Source organism: Marmota marmota, unplaced genomic scaffold, assembly GCF_001458135.2.
Source record: "Marmota marmota marmota unplaced genomic scaffold, marMar, whole genome shotgun sequence".
Lineage (NCBI taxonomy): Eukaryota > Metazoa > Chordata > Mammalia > Rodentia > Sciuridae > Marmota > Marmota marmota.
In genome coordinates, this window is record NW_026000037.1 from 63,115,026 (window position 1) to 63,131,525 (window position 16,500).

The window sequence follows — 16,500 nt, forward strand, 5'->3', positions numbered from 1 at the left end:
AAAAAAAAAAAAAAAAAAAAAGAAAAGAAAAAGTGGGACTGAATAGCTAATTCCTGCCCCTACCAAACCAAATTATTTTTTCTTATGTCTCTTTTATCATCTCTTAAATTCTTTTTCTGTCTCAACTATTTGTGAACACTTTTTATCTTTGACATTGATATAACATATGGTATATTCAGATATATCACCACATTTCAGATACATTCCATTTTTCTGCTTTTGAGCCCTTTTCAATTTTTAATAACTTAACGTATTGTTATTATTATTTTGAGGTGTTCTTTTAGTAATTTCCTTCTAGTACAGGATAAATTCCATGAGGTTCTTTTCTTTTTTTCCTATTTAACTCACTGCTATATCCCTAAGCCTAGGTCCATGCCTAGCTTATAGCAGCTAGCAATCAGTATTTGTTATATGAATAAAATTCATAAGAGACCAGGAATATAGAAATACCATATGCTTTTCTTTATATATTCTTGTACTTTTTTCCCTGAATACTATATCATAGTTTTTTGTTTTTTAAGATTTGCTATACATGCTATTAGGTTCTTTTCACAAAAATTAGCACGTTTAATCTGCTTTCCTCATAGTATTCTTACACATTTGGGGGTGGGTTTTTGTCAGCTTTTTTGTCACTGTGACCAAAAGACCTATCAAGAACAATTAGAGGAGGAAAAGTTTTTTAGGTTCACAGTTTCAGAGGTATCAGTCCATAGAGGGCTGACTCCATGGTGCTAGGCCTGAGGTGAAGCAGAACATGATGGTAGAAGAGTGTGGGGAGGAAAGCAGCTCAGGATAGGGAGTCAGGAAACAGCACTGCTCACCCGGGACAAAATATAAACCCCAAAGGAACACCTCTAGTGACCTGTCTTCTCTAGCCACACTCTACCTGCTTACACTTACTTGCCCAGTTAATTCATATCAGTGGATTAATACACTGATTAGGTTAAGGCTCTCATAATTCAAGTATTTCACCTTGAAACCTCTTGCATTGTCTCACACATGAACTTTTGGGGGACATCTCATATCTAAACCTTAACAGTGGTGTTAATCTCATATAACAGATGAAGAAGCCAAGTCTCACAGAAGTTGAGTGACAAACCCAGTGTCTCATAGTTTTGACCTTAAAGTTCAACATTAGTTTTCAAAATACGTTTTAGCTGAAATTGGGTATTCAGTTTATAATTGTGTCATGAGATTTTTCAGCCCATTAAAATTTTTTTATTACTGTTATTGATCTTTTTAAAATGGTCAGTGAAGACTAGGAGATGATAATGTTTATCTACAGGGAAAAATATAGATAATGCAAAACACAAATAGCTCTTTCCCACTCTTCTCCCACTCTCCTTAAACTAAAATTGAAGATTTGTGACGACTTTCTTCCCTGTTCTGGATTGCAAATAATGAAAAGTGGGTCATAGAAGCCAAGAGGAAATGTGGGACTTCTGTAATTCATGTGATAGTATATAATTAACCAGACTATTTGTAATTTGCCACTGTCAAAAGTTGGTTTCTGTGTTTACTGCTTCTAACTTTGAATGCAAAAAGAAATCAGCATTTCATAGTCACTCTCCTGAACAGAGGTATTCAAAATTTATTTTCTGGAAATACATTTTATTTTCTAGGCATCCTTAAATCCTAGTGATACTCCTCCTTCAATTGTAAATGAAGATTTTCTTTGTGAACTTAAAGAAACTAATATTTCATATTCACAAGAAGCAGATGATCGAGTATTTAGAGCTCATGGTAAGCTACTTTAAATTGGCACCATTTACTTTTAATTAAAAATTTTCTAGGTTTTATAAAGATATTTTTACATTTTTTCTTTTTAAAATCACAAACAGGTCATTGTCTTCATGAGATATTTTTGCTCAGGGAAGGAATGTTTCAGCGAATTCCTGATATAGTTTTATGGCCAAGTAAGTTATTTTTTTCTCTTTGTACCATTAACTTAGTATTGTTAAATATTAAGTAAATTTAGTACTTGAAATATGTACTTTTTAATGTATGAGTTAAATATAAATAGTGATTTTTTAAGAACTTACTAAAGGCCTTGAAACTCTTTCTTGATGAGATTGTTCTGAACAGTAGATTTTTAAGGATTACTGTTGATTATTAAGTCTTTAAGTTAAATGTATATAATTGCATTTAATGATCAGTAGAAAAATATATATTTTATTCATTTGGAAGCTTAGTGAAATTAGTACAATTTATTCAGATACATAGAAATTATTAATAAATACAATTACTGTAAAACTAAAAATAATAGTAATTTGGTAACATTAGTTTTTGGGCTAAAAAGTAAGGTTATGTGGTAAAACAAGTTGTTTAAAAATATATGATATACTTACTATCTTTGAAATGAATAAGTTTTGAGAAATTAACATTTTGGATTTGGATTGGGAAAGAAGATGGATGAACTTTTTGTTATTTTCCTCTTGGTAAGGAATTAGGTACTATATTTATTACATTTTTTTAAACTATCTCTTTTACCATATAATTTAAAGCAGGGAAGGTATGTAGTTCCTTGCTGTCCATGATAGCATTGTTAAAAAAGTTATATTGATTTCCAGATCACTTTTTTCTTAAGATTTTCCACTTCAAAGTATATAGAATATTTTATTTTTCAGAAAATTGGTTCATTCATGAATTCTGAGGTCTTAGATAAGATCCTTCCACTTTGTAGGAACTTTCTGAAGGAAAAATGATACCTAAGATGGGGAGAAAAAGGAGGCAAGATAGGAAAATCCAAGATCATATGTAGCAGAGATGAAATTAGTTTCTTGATTCTTGGGATGTATATTCTCCCACACATTTGGAATAGTTATGATCTTTTGTCTCCATTTAGTATAGAAATTTAGTTGTAAAGAAAAAGAAAAAGGAAAAGTTATTGTCAAATAGAAGAAATATTTTGTTTTGCCTGCTGATTTTTTTTAGTAACTTTAGGCTGCTTCTTTACTAAGATTTGTGGAAGGTTTATTCCTTTTTTTAAATTTGAAAATTCTTTTTTCATTTTTTATTTTGTTGGTACCAGGGATTAAACCCAGAGATACTTAACCACTGAGCCACATCCCCTTTTTAATATTTTATTTAGAGAAGGGTTTCGCTAAGTTGCTTAGGGCCTCAATAAGTTGCTGAGGCTGGCTTTTTAAATTAATTAATTAGTTAGTTAATTAATTTTTTTTTTTACAGTAGAATGCACTTTGGAGTATTGTACACAAATGGAGCACAACATCTCTTTCCTCTGGCTGTACATGGTACACAGTCACTCCAGTAGTGTGATTATACATGTATATAGGATAAAAATGTCTGTCTCATTCTGCTGTTCTTTCCATCCCAAAAGCCCCACCCCTCCCCTCACTCCCCTCTACGCAAACCAAAGTTTCTTCACATCTCCCCCAACCCCCCACTATGGATTAGCATCCGCTCATCAGAGAAACATTTGGACTTTTGTTTTTTTGGGTTTGGCTTATTTCACTTAGCATGATATTCTCTAGTTCCTTCCATTTACCTGCAAATGCCGTAATTTCATTCTCTAAGACTGAGTAATAGTCCATTGTATATACCACATTTTCTTTATCCATTCAATCCTTTTTTTTTTTTTTAACTAGAAAACATGAAAGCAAAATTTATTGATTTTCATTGGCCACAGGAAACTTAATAGACCTTCCTTTAACGTATCTTGAGAAGAAATTTCAAGTGTGTCTTCTGGGTATTTTCATTATGTTTCAATATTGAAGTACTGAGAGAATTCCAAAGTGGAAGTATGTTTTTCTTTAAGAAGTCCAGGTATTTTTAAAAAGCCAAATGTAGGAAACAGAAATAGTTGCCACACACAAATTTCTTTTCTTTGTAAAATCCTACCCATTTGGTTAGTTCCTACACGTCTGTGCTTGTCCATTTTATTTTCCCCACCCCAATTTCTAGTTCGGTCTTTTATTAGTGTGTAACTGGGTTTTTGCAATAATAGCTTTAAAGGTTTTGATGCCTCAAGTTTCTTAACTCTTCAGATCTCCTGTACACTCTCCAGAGGTTTAATTTTTGTGAAAGAATTCCTTGCATTTTATGTCATACTTTATTTATCTATATGAATGGTGTGTTCCTGGATGAATCAAGTTTTTAACTTTATTCTGTTGAATCTTCTGCTATGAGAGCTTTATAGTATAGTTTTGTTTCCCATCACATTGTCAGTTCACAGTGACCTTTATTTAACTTTGATATCAATTCTTATTGTTGATGCTTCTAAATTTTCCTTTGCATGAGGGCAACTTTTGAGGCAGTGCAATTTGAGGTAATTCCATGGAATAGAATTGACTGTCTCACCTTGCAGTTTGGAGACCACACCTGTCCAAATCTGTATTTGAAGTTATCTTTAAGTCTATTTAATCTGAATCTGAATTCTACATATTGCTTTAATGGAATGGCTATGGCTTGTTTAAGAGTAAAGACTTTGTGATATATGTAACTTCCCTGCTCTGGTGTCATCTTTAAAGCAGGATTTTCACCATTGTGACCTTTCCACAGTGTGCATATTTTGACCTTTAGTTTGGACAGATGGTTAGTCACTCGTATAATGCATGTTTTTGGTGTAAGTATGCTTATAAAATTTAAAATTTCCTTTAGCGAAAACATTTTAAAAATTACTTCACTTAATAATACCAGAACTTCAGGCCAAGGAAAACATAGGCTTCGCTAATGTTCTAGTGCCACTCATATTTAGTCTCAGCACCCCTTACTTAGCATTTACAGTCTTCCATAGTTAGGTTTTTCTTACTTGGATAACTTTAACACTGATAAAGAGCCCTTTAGTTAGGTGCTGGTCTATTTTGTGTAAGATTTTAATGTTTTTCTAAAAAGCAGAAAAAAGAATCATTAATGAAGTGTTAAAATTAGTGGGTGAAAGTATGATGAGAAGCATACTATTTACATATCTAAAGATATTTACTGATTTCAACAGGAAATATACCTACCAGACAATCTAACCTGTCAGGGTTTTTACCCCCCACCCCCACCCCGTTCCCTCCTGACCTGTGGGAGAGATTGGGGCAGCACGCCCTGGCCAGGACAGGCCAAGAAAGGTAAAGGTCAACTGGCCGCCCACACCCAGCACCCCCCCACCCCCCCAGGACAATCATGCGGGCCAGGGAGAACAGTCAAAGCAGGATCTCGTTTAATGAGAAAACATACATAGCTAATATAATGTACAGGAACCAATCAGGGTAAAGGTCAGCAGGGTTGGGAATCTACACCCAACCTACAGACAGTAATGGGAGACATGAGCTGACCTTGAGGGCAGAAGGGTTCTGAGCCTATCCTAGAGGTGGTCCGATTCTTCATCACAACCCTTGGCAATGCCTTCTGGCTAATTGCTAGGTCCTCTCTTAGCTACCTATGGCCCCAGGACTGGGAAGCGAGTAGCAGCCAGCAAGTTAAGTTTCCTCTTTTCTGATGCAACATGCCCCACGTTACATCATGCACTACACTAACCAAATGAACAAAGTTAACATTACTGGAAATAAGACATGTCTGTGTGTGCATCATGTGTCTCCAGAAGTATTGCACTAAGAAAGGCACAATATCCACTTCTGTGTAATTACTATCAAAATGTAAAATCTGTTTAATCATGAGGAAACATACAAATCCAAACTGAGGATGTTTTATGAAATAACTGAACAGTGTTCTTCAAAAGTGTCATGGTCATGAAAGTCAGAGATAGGCTTCGGAAATGTGTAGCTTTAAAGAAGAATGAGGAGATGTGACCAGCTAAAATCACTGTGTGATCTGGATTTGACCCTGAACCAGAAAAGGGAACTTTGGTGAGACAATTGACCACAGTTAAGGTCTGTAAATTAGTTAATTGTTTTTAGTATTAATTGCTTGGTTTTGTTAAGTGGACTTTTGTAATATAAGATGTTATTGTTTGGGGATGTAAGGTGAAGGGAATTCTTTGTAGTATTTAGTGGCTTTTTTGTAAATCTGAAATTATTTCAAAAAGAAAAGTTGAAAAGAACTTGTTATGTCTTAATACAGCTGTTTAGTGCATTAATGAATAAGCAAAGAAAAAGTTTGGATGCTATTTAGTTATTTAACTTTATAGACCCTTATTTTTTTAGGATTATCCAGATATTATTCATATCCCTTTAATTAATGTATTTTCCTTTTTTTTTCAACAGCATGTCATGATGATGTAGTTAAGATTGTGAATCTAGCATGCAAATATAACCTTTGTATCATACCAATTGGTGGTAGGTATTGTGCTTTTATATTTAAATATGATATAAATTTGTTTTATTTAAAGTATTTGTATTTTAAGTGTTTATGTTGTCTGCTGAAAGAAACATTTCTATAATTTTAATGAGTTTTTTTAAGGAGTCCCTTTATTGTATCCAGAATTATTTTGTTTATTTTTATGTGATGTTAAAGGATCAAACCCAGTGCCTCACATGTGCTGCTAAGGCACATACTCTGCTACTGAGCAATAGCCCCAACAGATGAGATTATTTAAAAAAAATTGGTTGATGCTGCTTATTTCTGTTCTGAAGAGGTTTACCTAAACTGAGACTTGGCGTACAAACTTTTAATTCCTGGTTTCTTTTTTCTTGGTGGATCATAGTTGAAACTGTGATTTAATGCCTAAATAAGAAAATGTTCCTGCTTTAGTAGTTACTTTCTAATCTGTATGTTTATGGATATGATTTTAATTTTCAAAGGCAAAAATAGATATACCCAGTCTAAACCTTTGAGAAGCAGAGTCATAATAGAGCATTCTGTGGATTAAAAGAGCACCAGTATATGATCAAATCATTTATATCTTTTCATGCAGAAAACTAGCATTGTTTTGCATTTTAAAATGTTTTTGATCTTTTATTGACTGCTTTGTTCTAACAACTTATCTAGGTAAAAGGAAATAAACCTTAGTGACCAAATTAGCATTGATGGAATGGAAATGGGACATTAACAATTTCAGGAGCTCCAGATCCCTTTTCAGCTCACACTATCTATTGAATTTATACAAAAAAGGGACTACAGTGTCACTTATTATGAAATATTTTTCTGAACTCAAATAACTGTGATAATCAAATAGTTGTTACTGATTACAGGAATCATGTTTGTAACTGATAATTGTCTCCTCTTTTAAAATTAATCTGATCAACATCCATATGCTTTTTATGGGAAGTGACTCCCATATGTTTTCTTACACGAAAGTGTATGCAAATATCAATTAAAATGTATTCTGATATAGGCTGATGGAGATCTAATTAAAGAACTGAAAATATTGTATTATTCTTGGTACCAAGAAAACACTTTTACTTTGACAGTAAGTATTAAGAGAAAACAGCAGTATATTATTTAAATACTTCTGTGTATTATTTATTCTATATTAAGGTCGCTTTTTCACCAAAGAATATATTAGTTTGTTTTTAAATATCACATAATTTCGACATTTTAACTTGTTTGTAATTAATTAAAAGCCTTTTTGTATGAGAATATTATTTTAAATGACAAATGAATCTCAATATTAAAGTAGAAAGTAATAAATGGCATCTAGTTATATAGGATGTTTCTTTTTTTCACAGTAATCATTAGCTTAGATTATGTATTGTTCTAATTATGTATGTGGAGTTCTACAAATTGTAGGGGCTTCACTTGAGTGTGTTTTGTTCAGGGAAAGAAACCATATCCCATTGCTTTTGGTTCCATAATATTGCTTCATTTTGGCAATAAATAAACTAAAGGTGAGTTTTCTTTTAGTATGTTATCATTTGTGAATTGTATTTTGCAGAGTAGAAATAGATGTCCCTCTGTTAATGGTTCTATTTATATACACTGTGTTAGGAATTTCCCCTAGAAGAGTAGCTAAAAGGAAAATATTTAAACATGAAGTTGTTTGTATTTTGGCAGGAGGAACAAGTGTTTCATATGGCCTGATGTGTCCTGCAGATGAGACAAGAACAATAATTTCTTTGGACACTTCACAAATGGTATATGATAATTTAAGATATATTTGAATGTTTATATTTAAAACATTGTCCTTATGACTTTGCCTCAATTATCATTCAAAAAAAGATCTGTTGTCCATTTTGTTTTGAATGTATTTCATCATTATATTTTAGCCTTGTCTTCAGATATTCAAAATCTTAAGTTCACTTACTCTAAGGTGCATATCTTGTTGCTATTTTACCAAATTAGAATGTGGTATTGATAATTTGAGAAGCATGAATTAGAAGATTGACATATAGATGACTTGATTTCATTTATCTATTATCTGTCTAGTATCTCTCTACTATTAAGCTACATCCACAGTCCTTTTTTATTTTTTATTTTGAACAGGGTCTCACTAAGTTGCCCAGGCTGGCCTGAAGCTTAGGATCCTCTTGCCTTGTTGTTCCTACTAGCTGGGAGTACAGGCCTGCACTGCCATGTCAGACTTCCTGTTTTTAAAAAACAGAACAGATAATATTAGTCAGTTAAGGTTAATTTGAATAATCAAAACTTGTCTCCCAGATTTATACTAATGTTGTTGCATTTTTGCTTGGTGGTGAATAGAAGAACTAATTTAATGATAGGCTTTAGTTTGAAGTTTGGATTTATTGTGGTCCGGGAGTTGGACGTTGTGCTGTGTTAAGGCTTTAATTTGGGTATGAACTTTATATAATCAATGGTATTCCTGATCATTTCTTTATTATAATAAAAACAACTTTAAAAAAAACTTTTTAATTTGAATTTTTTTCAAACACAGAATAAAGAGAATGGTATATTTATTGTCTAGATTAGTTATTAGCATTTTGACATACTTGTTTTATCTTTCATTTGTTCTTTAGTATTTTAAAGCAAATCCTTTAAAAATGCTACTTTACACCTAAATATTTCTTCCTGTCTCTTTAAAAGGAATATTTTCTCATATTACTATTACATTATTATCACTCTTGGCATAGTCAAAAGTAATTTCTTATAGCATTTAATATTGAGTCTTTCTTTATGCACAGTGCCTTTGTTTTATAGTTCATTTGTTCAAATGGGGGTTTAGAAAAGGCTTATGTTAGCTTTTTGTTGTTTCTCTTAAATCTTTTTTTATCTGAAAGTGTCCTCTTCTTCCCCTTTTTCAAATGTTTCTGACTTTTGAAGAAACTGTTATTTATATCATAAAGTGACTTGCTTTGAATTTGTCTGTTGCTTCTTGGTGTCATTTAACTCTTCTTTTATGCCCTCTATATAGACTAGTTAGATTCAGGCATGATTTTAAAAAAATAAATATATACCATAAATAAAAATATACTATCATTATAGATGGTGATATGCTTTTAAATTTTATTTTATGGAGACATAATTGTTTATGTTTGTGGGGTTATTGAAACGGAGTGATGTTTTTATACACATATACTTTGTAATGATCAATTCAGAGCAATTATCATACCCAAGACTTTGTAATTTTGTGCTGTTTAAATATCATATAACATTAGGAGAGGTGGTATACAATAGCTAATTATCCTACATTCGTGATGCTAAAATTGATTACAGGTAGCTGCCTGATTATTGTACTATGAAGTTCCCTATCAATGTTTCTCCTTATTCCAGAATGTAAAAAAAAAAAAACTATAATTTATTCAAAATATAGAACTACTGCAGTAGCCTTTTTTTTTTTTTGGAATATATTTGGATTTTTGGCTCTTTATTTTGCTGTGCAAATTTACCTGTAAGTTTGTTACCAAATGTGTGAAATAGTAATACTACAGAAGGTTATTATAAAGGTTAAATGAGATAATACAAGTAAAAGTCTTGATGCCGAGTAGATGTTTAAAATTCTGAAGCAGGATTTCCATGTTTCCAAGTAGTTTTGTGTAGTCACTGAACTGTTACCTTTGAATTGTTTTAAATATGATTGTTGGGTGGGTACCTATAACTGTGATTTGTGTTAAAGTCAGTAAGTCATATCTCAGTGATTTTGCTCAGTGTATTTCTGCTGTAATACATATAAAATAAGGGAATCAGAGTTGTATTTGAATACATATAATAATACTATGGCCTGTTGGCTGTGGAAGTTTTTGTTTTAACTTGGGTAGTGTATACTAGATGTAATAAGATAATATATACATTTTCTTGAGGTTTTTATGTGAATACTCATGAAGGTGGTTTTCTTCTCTGCCTCTTTTAATTTCTTTTTTTCTGTCAAAAAAGATGTTTGGACCCTTACTGGGTACAAGTAAATATTTAGCACATATGTGTAATTGTCTCAAGGGTCAGTCTGTTGGGGAAGAAGATGTACATAACTTATATAGATGGTATTATTAGATTAATAAATTCTTTGTCTTTTATTCAACAATTTAATATATACATATACGTATGTATATATGTATATAAGACTAAATTTGTTTAGCTGGTACAGAACCAAACACCCAAACATACCATAGTTATGTTGAAATTACTGTTATAGGCAGAGTATAATTAATGAGTTTTATATAACAAACCAAAAAGTACATTCTCATCTTATTTAGTAATTATTGTACCCTATGAATTAAGCAGTGCAGTTATTTGTATATGTTCCAATTTGGAATTTAGGCAGACACTGCTCTTTTTGTATTGCCTATTGTATTCTTTTTATCATTAACCAGACTTATTTACATTAGTTATTATTATGCAGTTAAACATACCAAAATACAAAGTAAGCTTCCTTGGGATCCAGAAGATTCTATGTGTTACCTGATTGCTCAAATAGAAGGGGAAAGAAGGATATATATGAAGACACATATACACATAAAAATTAGGCCAAATAAGAATGTTAAAAACACATTTTTTATTATTATCAGTCATATGTTTCTGCCAGAAAATACTCAGTTTCTTCTTTTGAGTATGACACAGGGATGTGCTTTGTTTTCTCTGTGGGATTTCTGGTCTTTTTTTTCAGATTGAAAGAAAGCAGAGATGCCATTTATTAATTCAGATGCCTTGGCAGGTGTTTTCTTTCCTATTTTCTGATTCTTAATTAGATAGGATTGCCATGTTGACAGAAGTACAGATAGTACCTACAGAATGCCAGGCCTCACATATGCTGTTTGTTTTTTTATATGCATTATCTCATTTATTTCCAATAGCACGTGTCTACATTATTATGAGTATATAGTATTAATATATGTATGTGTTTTTACAGTGAAGAAACACTAAGCCTAGATAGTTATTTGCCTAAGCTAAGAGTTGGAGTTTAATTCATATTAATATCTGCCTAAAGAATCAGTATTTTATGTGTTATGTTATATAATAAGGGGTAAGTGTAGCTCATTTCCCACCTGGGTGGTGGTTGAATAACCTTACTTATTTAATTATTGCCTTGTCACTTGTTGCCTTGAATTAGGAAGTTCTGTATTTCCTGAGAAAATGTTAGTAGAACATGGAGATGAGACTTCTCACTTCTTTCAACAGAATCGAATTCTTTGGGTTGATGAGAACAATCTGACAGCTCATGTAGAGGCTGGCATAACAGGACAAGATTTGGAAAGACAGGTATGTTATCTCTTTAATGTTTTCAAAACTACTCTGTCCTCTATCTAAATGAAGTACCTTTCATGTTACATTTTTTCCCCCCAGGAACTCAATGAATTTGCCAAGTTTCTATGTGGGTCAAGCATTAAGCTAGATGTTGAGAACATAGTAGTGAAAAAGACATTACCTACTACCCTCAGGTGGCTTACATTCTATTAGGACAAAAAGTTAGGTAAATAGAAATTTAATGATTGAGAATTGCCGTATGAAGACTAAATTCAAGTCATCAAATGGGGCCAGGTGGGAAGAACTTGTACAAAGAATGTGTGACAGAGAATAGGGCAGTTTGAGATCAGATTTCAGGATGAATCAGATTAGCAAAAAAGGAGGTGAGGTGGGAAGAACAAGCAGTCAGAGGAAGAAGCATGTGCATAGGCCTTAAAGGTAGTTATTGCTTTTAGTGGAGACTGCAGATAACTGAGTATGACTGCAGTGTAGTGTGTATGTAGAACACACATCCTTGGTGTATGTTGGATGGGAGTAGGTGTAGGAGTAAGAGGATGAGTCCAAAAAAACATGAAGAGGTCAGAAAATAAAGGACCTTATAAAACTACTTTGAAAGCTTGAACCTTATCCTTGTACCTTAGATAATTCTGGCTACTGTGTGGAGGATGAATAGGCCATGTAAGAGCTGATTAAGAGACTGCTATAATAATTTAGATGAGAGCTGTTAGCGACCTGATACACAGTAGGAGGAATGGAAGGGAGCAAAATGGAACATATTGGAAATATAATTCTCAAGTCTTGATGGTAAATTGCATCCAGTAGGTAGATGTTGGTGTTTGCTATTTCCTGAACTTTTCAATGAATAATTTTATTGAAAACTGCTCATCTATGAGTAGTGAAACTTATAGAGTCCTTGTAGCATGTTTTGGGGATTCTAATGAATTTTTGGAAAACTTTAGGTTCTCTTCATAGGTTCTAAGCAAGTCATTGTTCAAATGGTTGGATCCTTCAGCTTCCTGAATTGTGATCAAGGCAATTGTAACTTACCTTTTGTAAACAAAAGTTAGAAATTCTATTTTGTTGGTCATGTATTAATCACTTTGTCCAACTTGGGATTATAGAGACCCTTCCCTCCAAAACTTTAACAGGACATAGAGAAAGATATGATTGTTGATCTTACTTTTTATTGTCTTTTTCCCTTTTTTTTTGGAAATGTTGACTGAAGTTGGTCTGCTGAGACTAATTCTACTTGAAGGGGTTTGAAAACAATATTTAACTATTGTCTTTATTTTTTATTTAATATAGTAAGATGTAGAGAACTAGAATAAATAGAGAACTATAATAAATTAGGAAGCTGATTTTAATTGAACATTTCTTGAGGTGTTAAAGATCATCAAATAAGTCAAGGTTTTGTATGTCAAGGTAAGGAAATTTTATTAATTATTATAGTTTGTATTGAACTTCAGTGGGCAGAATAGTAGTATTTAATGAAAAACCCCCGAAAGTCAAATGTTAGTCTTCCATTTTGCCGGAATGAGGCATTATCAATCAATATAGCATTTCTTTTTTAAATTAGAAGAATGGCTTTTTATGTCTCTAATTTTACATACTTTATTATAGCATCTTAACCTTTTCAAGCTTTCTTTTTTTTAAAGGTTAAAATTAAAATTCAAGGAACATATTTTCTTTAAATTTGAATGACATCCTCCTAGACTAGAAACTTCTGATATTTTACCTACTAGTTTATTTTTCTTACTGCCAATGTACCACTTTCTGTTTTGATTGCAGTAGGCTGTAGTTTCTGCAGCAGTTAAAAAAAAAAATTTACTTAGTTGTAGATGGACACAATACCTTTATTTTACTTATTTATTTTTATGTGGTGTTGAGAATCGAACCCAGTGCCTCACCTGTGCTAGGCAAATGCTCTACCACTGAGCCACAACCCCAGCCCTCTGCAGCAGTTTTGATCCCAGTTCAAGTTCTTCCTTAAAATTCGGTGTCCTTCAGTTTCTATATCAGCTGAGATAACCAGTTTAACATGTACTGCTTTTTGTTTCTGGAAGTTTAAAAAGGAAACAACACAGTCATTAGGAAGCTGATTTTAATCTCTTTAACTTATAAGTTACTTTGATTTAAGTATGTTTAAGGGAAGTCACTAATGGGGAATTTCCTTTTCAGGTTTATTAAAATACTTTGACTACTTTATTGGCTAATAGACTGGGGATGTGTGGCCATAATTCTTTTTTCCCCTTGGGTCCATATTGCTAAAAAAACTTCTCATTTTCTTTTTCTCTTTCTTTCTTTCTAGATATTAGATCTTAGTGTAAACTTCAAATATAGCTTGTAGCTGTATGATGTTGGGCAAGTTACTTTTATGCCTCATTTCCTCATTTATAAAGTGGGGATGATTCTACTTCTTTAGGTTGTTCATTAGGGTTGAATTAAGTTAATACCTAGAATTTTGATTCATTCTACTAATTTTTATGGAGGATTATCTGCTTCATTCAGGTACAGTTAACTTTTTTTTTTTTTTTAATTATTATTACACTGAAGACTCCCAAATTTGTACCATTGACCCAGACTTCTTTCCTGAATTGTATAGACTCTTGTATCCAATTTCCTAGTTGATGTGTCCGCTTGGGTAACTAAGGGATATTTCAAACTGAATGTTTTAAAAACTGAATTTTTAGAGATAAAATTTTTAATCATTACTCCCAACTTTACATACCCTGTAGCTTTTTATTTTCAGTAGAGAAAATTTAGTTGATTGAGACTTAAGATCAAAATCTGAGTCATATATTTTTGTTTTGTTTTGCTTTATAATAGTTTCATTTAAGATATAATTTTCATATAGTAAATTTTCTTTACTTAAAAGTGTACAAGTTTTATAAGTATTAAAATATGAATACAGCTGTGAAACCCATTATGATCATCAGGATGGTGAACATATTCATCAATCCCAAGAGTTTCCTCTTGCTTCTTTATAATTCTACCTCATTCTTACTCCCAGCCCTTACCTTATCCTTGACAGTCACTGATCCGCTTTTAGACACTGTAGATTTATTTAAATTTCCTATAATTTTATTAAAGTAGAATCATACAGTACTCTTTTTTTTGGAGTGGGGGGACGATGGGGTGTTTCTGGTTGTTTTTTGCTACCATGATTATTTTGAGATTCATCTACATTGTTGCATGTATTAATAGTTTGTTTCTTTTCATTGCTCAGAAGTATTCTGTTGTATAGGTACTCCAGAGTTTATCCATTTACCTGTTGATGAGCACTTGGTTTATTACTAGTTTGGGGCTATTAGAAATAAAGCTGCAGTGAACATTCATGTACAGGTTCTTTTATGGATGTATATGTTTTCTTTCTCTTGGGCAAATATCTGGAAATGAAGTGGATAGATCAAAATAATAGGTTGTTTTTGAAAAAATACCAAACTTTTCCTCAGAGTGATTGTATCATTTTATATTTTAGCTTATATTAAGAGTTTCAGTGTCTTCAAATCCTTGCTAATACTTTTTATTTTTTTTTAAATTTTAGTCATTGTAGCAGGTGTGTAGTAGTATCTTATTGTAGTTTTAATTTGAATATCTCTAATGACTCGTGAAGTTGAATATCCTTGTATATGCCTAGTTGCCATCCATGTATCAACAGTGGTAAAGTGTCTGTTGAAATTGTTAGCCCTATTTTTAAATTGAATTGTTTGTTTGTTTTCCTATTATTGTGCTTTGAGAGTCCTTTTGTTTTTGGTGCCAGGGATTGAACCCAGGGTACCTTACCACTGATTCCACTGAGCCACATCCTCAGCCCTTTTACTTTTTATTTTGAGTTGGGGATCTTGCTAAGTTGCTGTGACCTCGCTAAATTGCTAGGTTGGCCTCGAACTTTCAATCCTCCTGTCTCCTCTTTCTGAACCAATGGGATTACAGGCATGCACCACAATGCCTGACAAAAGAGAGCGTTCTTTATATTCTCTGTATAAAGTCCTTTCTCAGGTACATGTTTTGCAGATACTTTCTCCCAGTCTGTGGCATGTCATTTTATTCGGTGTATTAATTTTTTTATCTTACACATCATGCTTCTGTTATTGTTTCTTAACATAAGGTTGCAAAGATTTTCTCCTATTTAAGTTTTATAGTTTTTGGTTTTACATCGATTAGTTCAGAAGAATTCTTAGTTTACATATAGTTTGAGGTATTGATATTGATTGAAGTTGATTTCTTTTTGCATATGGATATCTAACTGTTCCAGCACCATTTGTTGAAAAAGATAAAATTTCTTCACTGTAACAAGTGCACCATCATTTAAAAACAAAACACATTTGAGTGTGTGTGTGTGTGTGTGTGTTTATGTATGTATGTATATATATATATGCATCTAGTTCTGGAGTCTGTTCTGTTGCATTAGTCTGTGTGTATACCTTTATGGTAGGACCAGACTGAATTACTGCAACATTTTAAATTCATTTTCAGAGTTGTTTGGGTGATTCTAGGTTTTTGTATTTTTATAGGGATTTTAGAATAATTTTGTCAATTTGTGTTTGGAAAAAAAAGCCTATTGGGATTCTGATTAGAATTACATTGACTCTGTATTGGTGAGAACTGACATCTCAACAATATCGATTCTTGTGACCTGACCCATAAACACAGTATATCTTTAGTTTTTTTAGGTCCGTAATTTTCCTCAGCAGTGTTTTATGATTTCTATGTGTGGGTCTTATGTATTTATTAAAATCAGATTAGTCCTTAAGTATTATATAGTATTTAATGCTATTGTTTGGATTTCTGATTTTAAAATTAACATATAAAATAGAGTTGATTTTTGTGTATTGTTCTTATATCTGCACCCTTATTAAATTCACTGATTAGGTTAAATATTTTGTATATCTCTTTGGATTGTCTATGTAGATGATCATGTTGTTTGTGAATGAAGACAATTTTATCTCTTCCTTTCTAATCAAAATGCTTTTTTTTGGTACCAGGGCTTGAACCCAAGGGTGCTTAACTACTGAGCCACAT

At 32.3% G+C, this 16,500-nt stretch overlaps 1 protein-coding gene across 2 annotated transcripts in view; it reads left to right on the plus strand.

Moving 5' to 3' along the window:
* LOC107136658 (alkyldihydroxyacetonephosphate synthase, peroxisomal-like) overlaps positions 1-16,500 on the plus strand; it is a 58,380-nt gene that overhangs the window by 14,031 nt on the left and 27,849 nt on the right. For both annotated transcript variants that reach the window (XM_015478950.2, XM_048812546.1), the window contains exons 4-8: positions 1,623-1,743; positions 1,842-1,916; positions 6,171-6,242; positions 7,900-7,979; positions 11,413-11,493. In XM_015478950.2, coding sequence (XP_015334436.2) covers positions 1,623-1,743; positions 1,842-1,916; positions 6,171-6,242; positions 7,900-7,979; positions 11,413-11,493 — 429 coding nt within the window. The remainder of the gene's footprint in view (positions 1-1,622; positions 1,744-1,841; positions 1,917-6,170; positions 6,243-7,899; positions 7,980-11,412; positions 11,494-16,500) is intronic.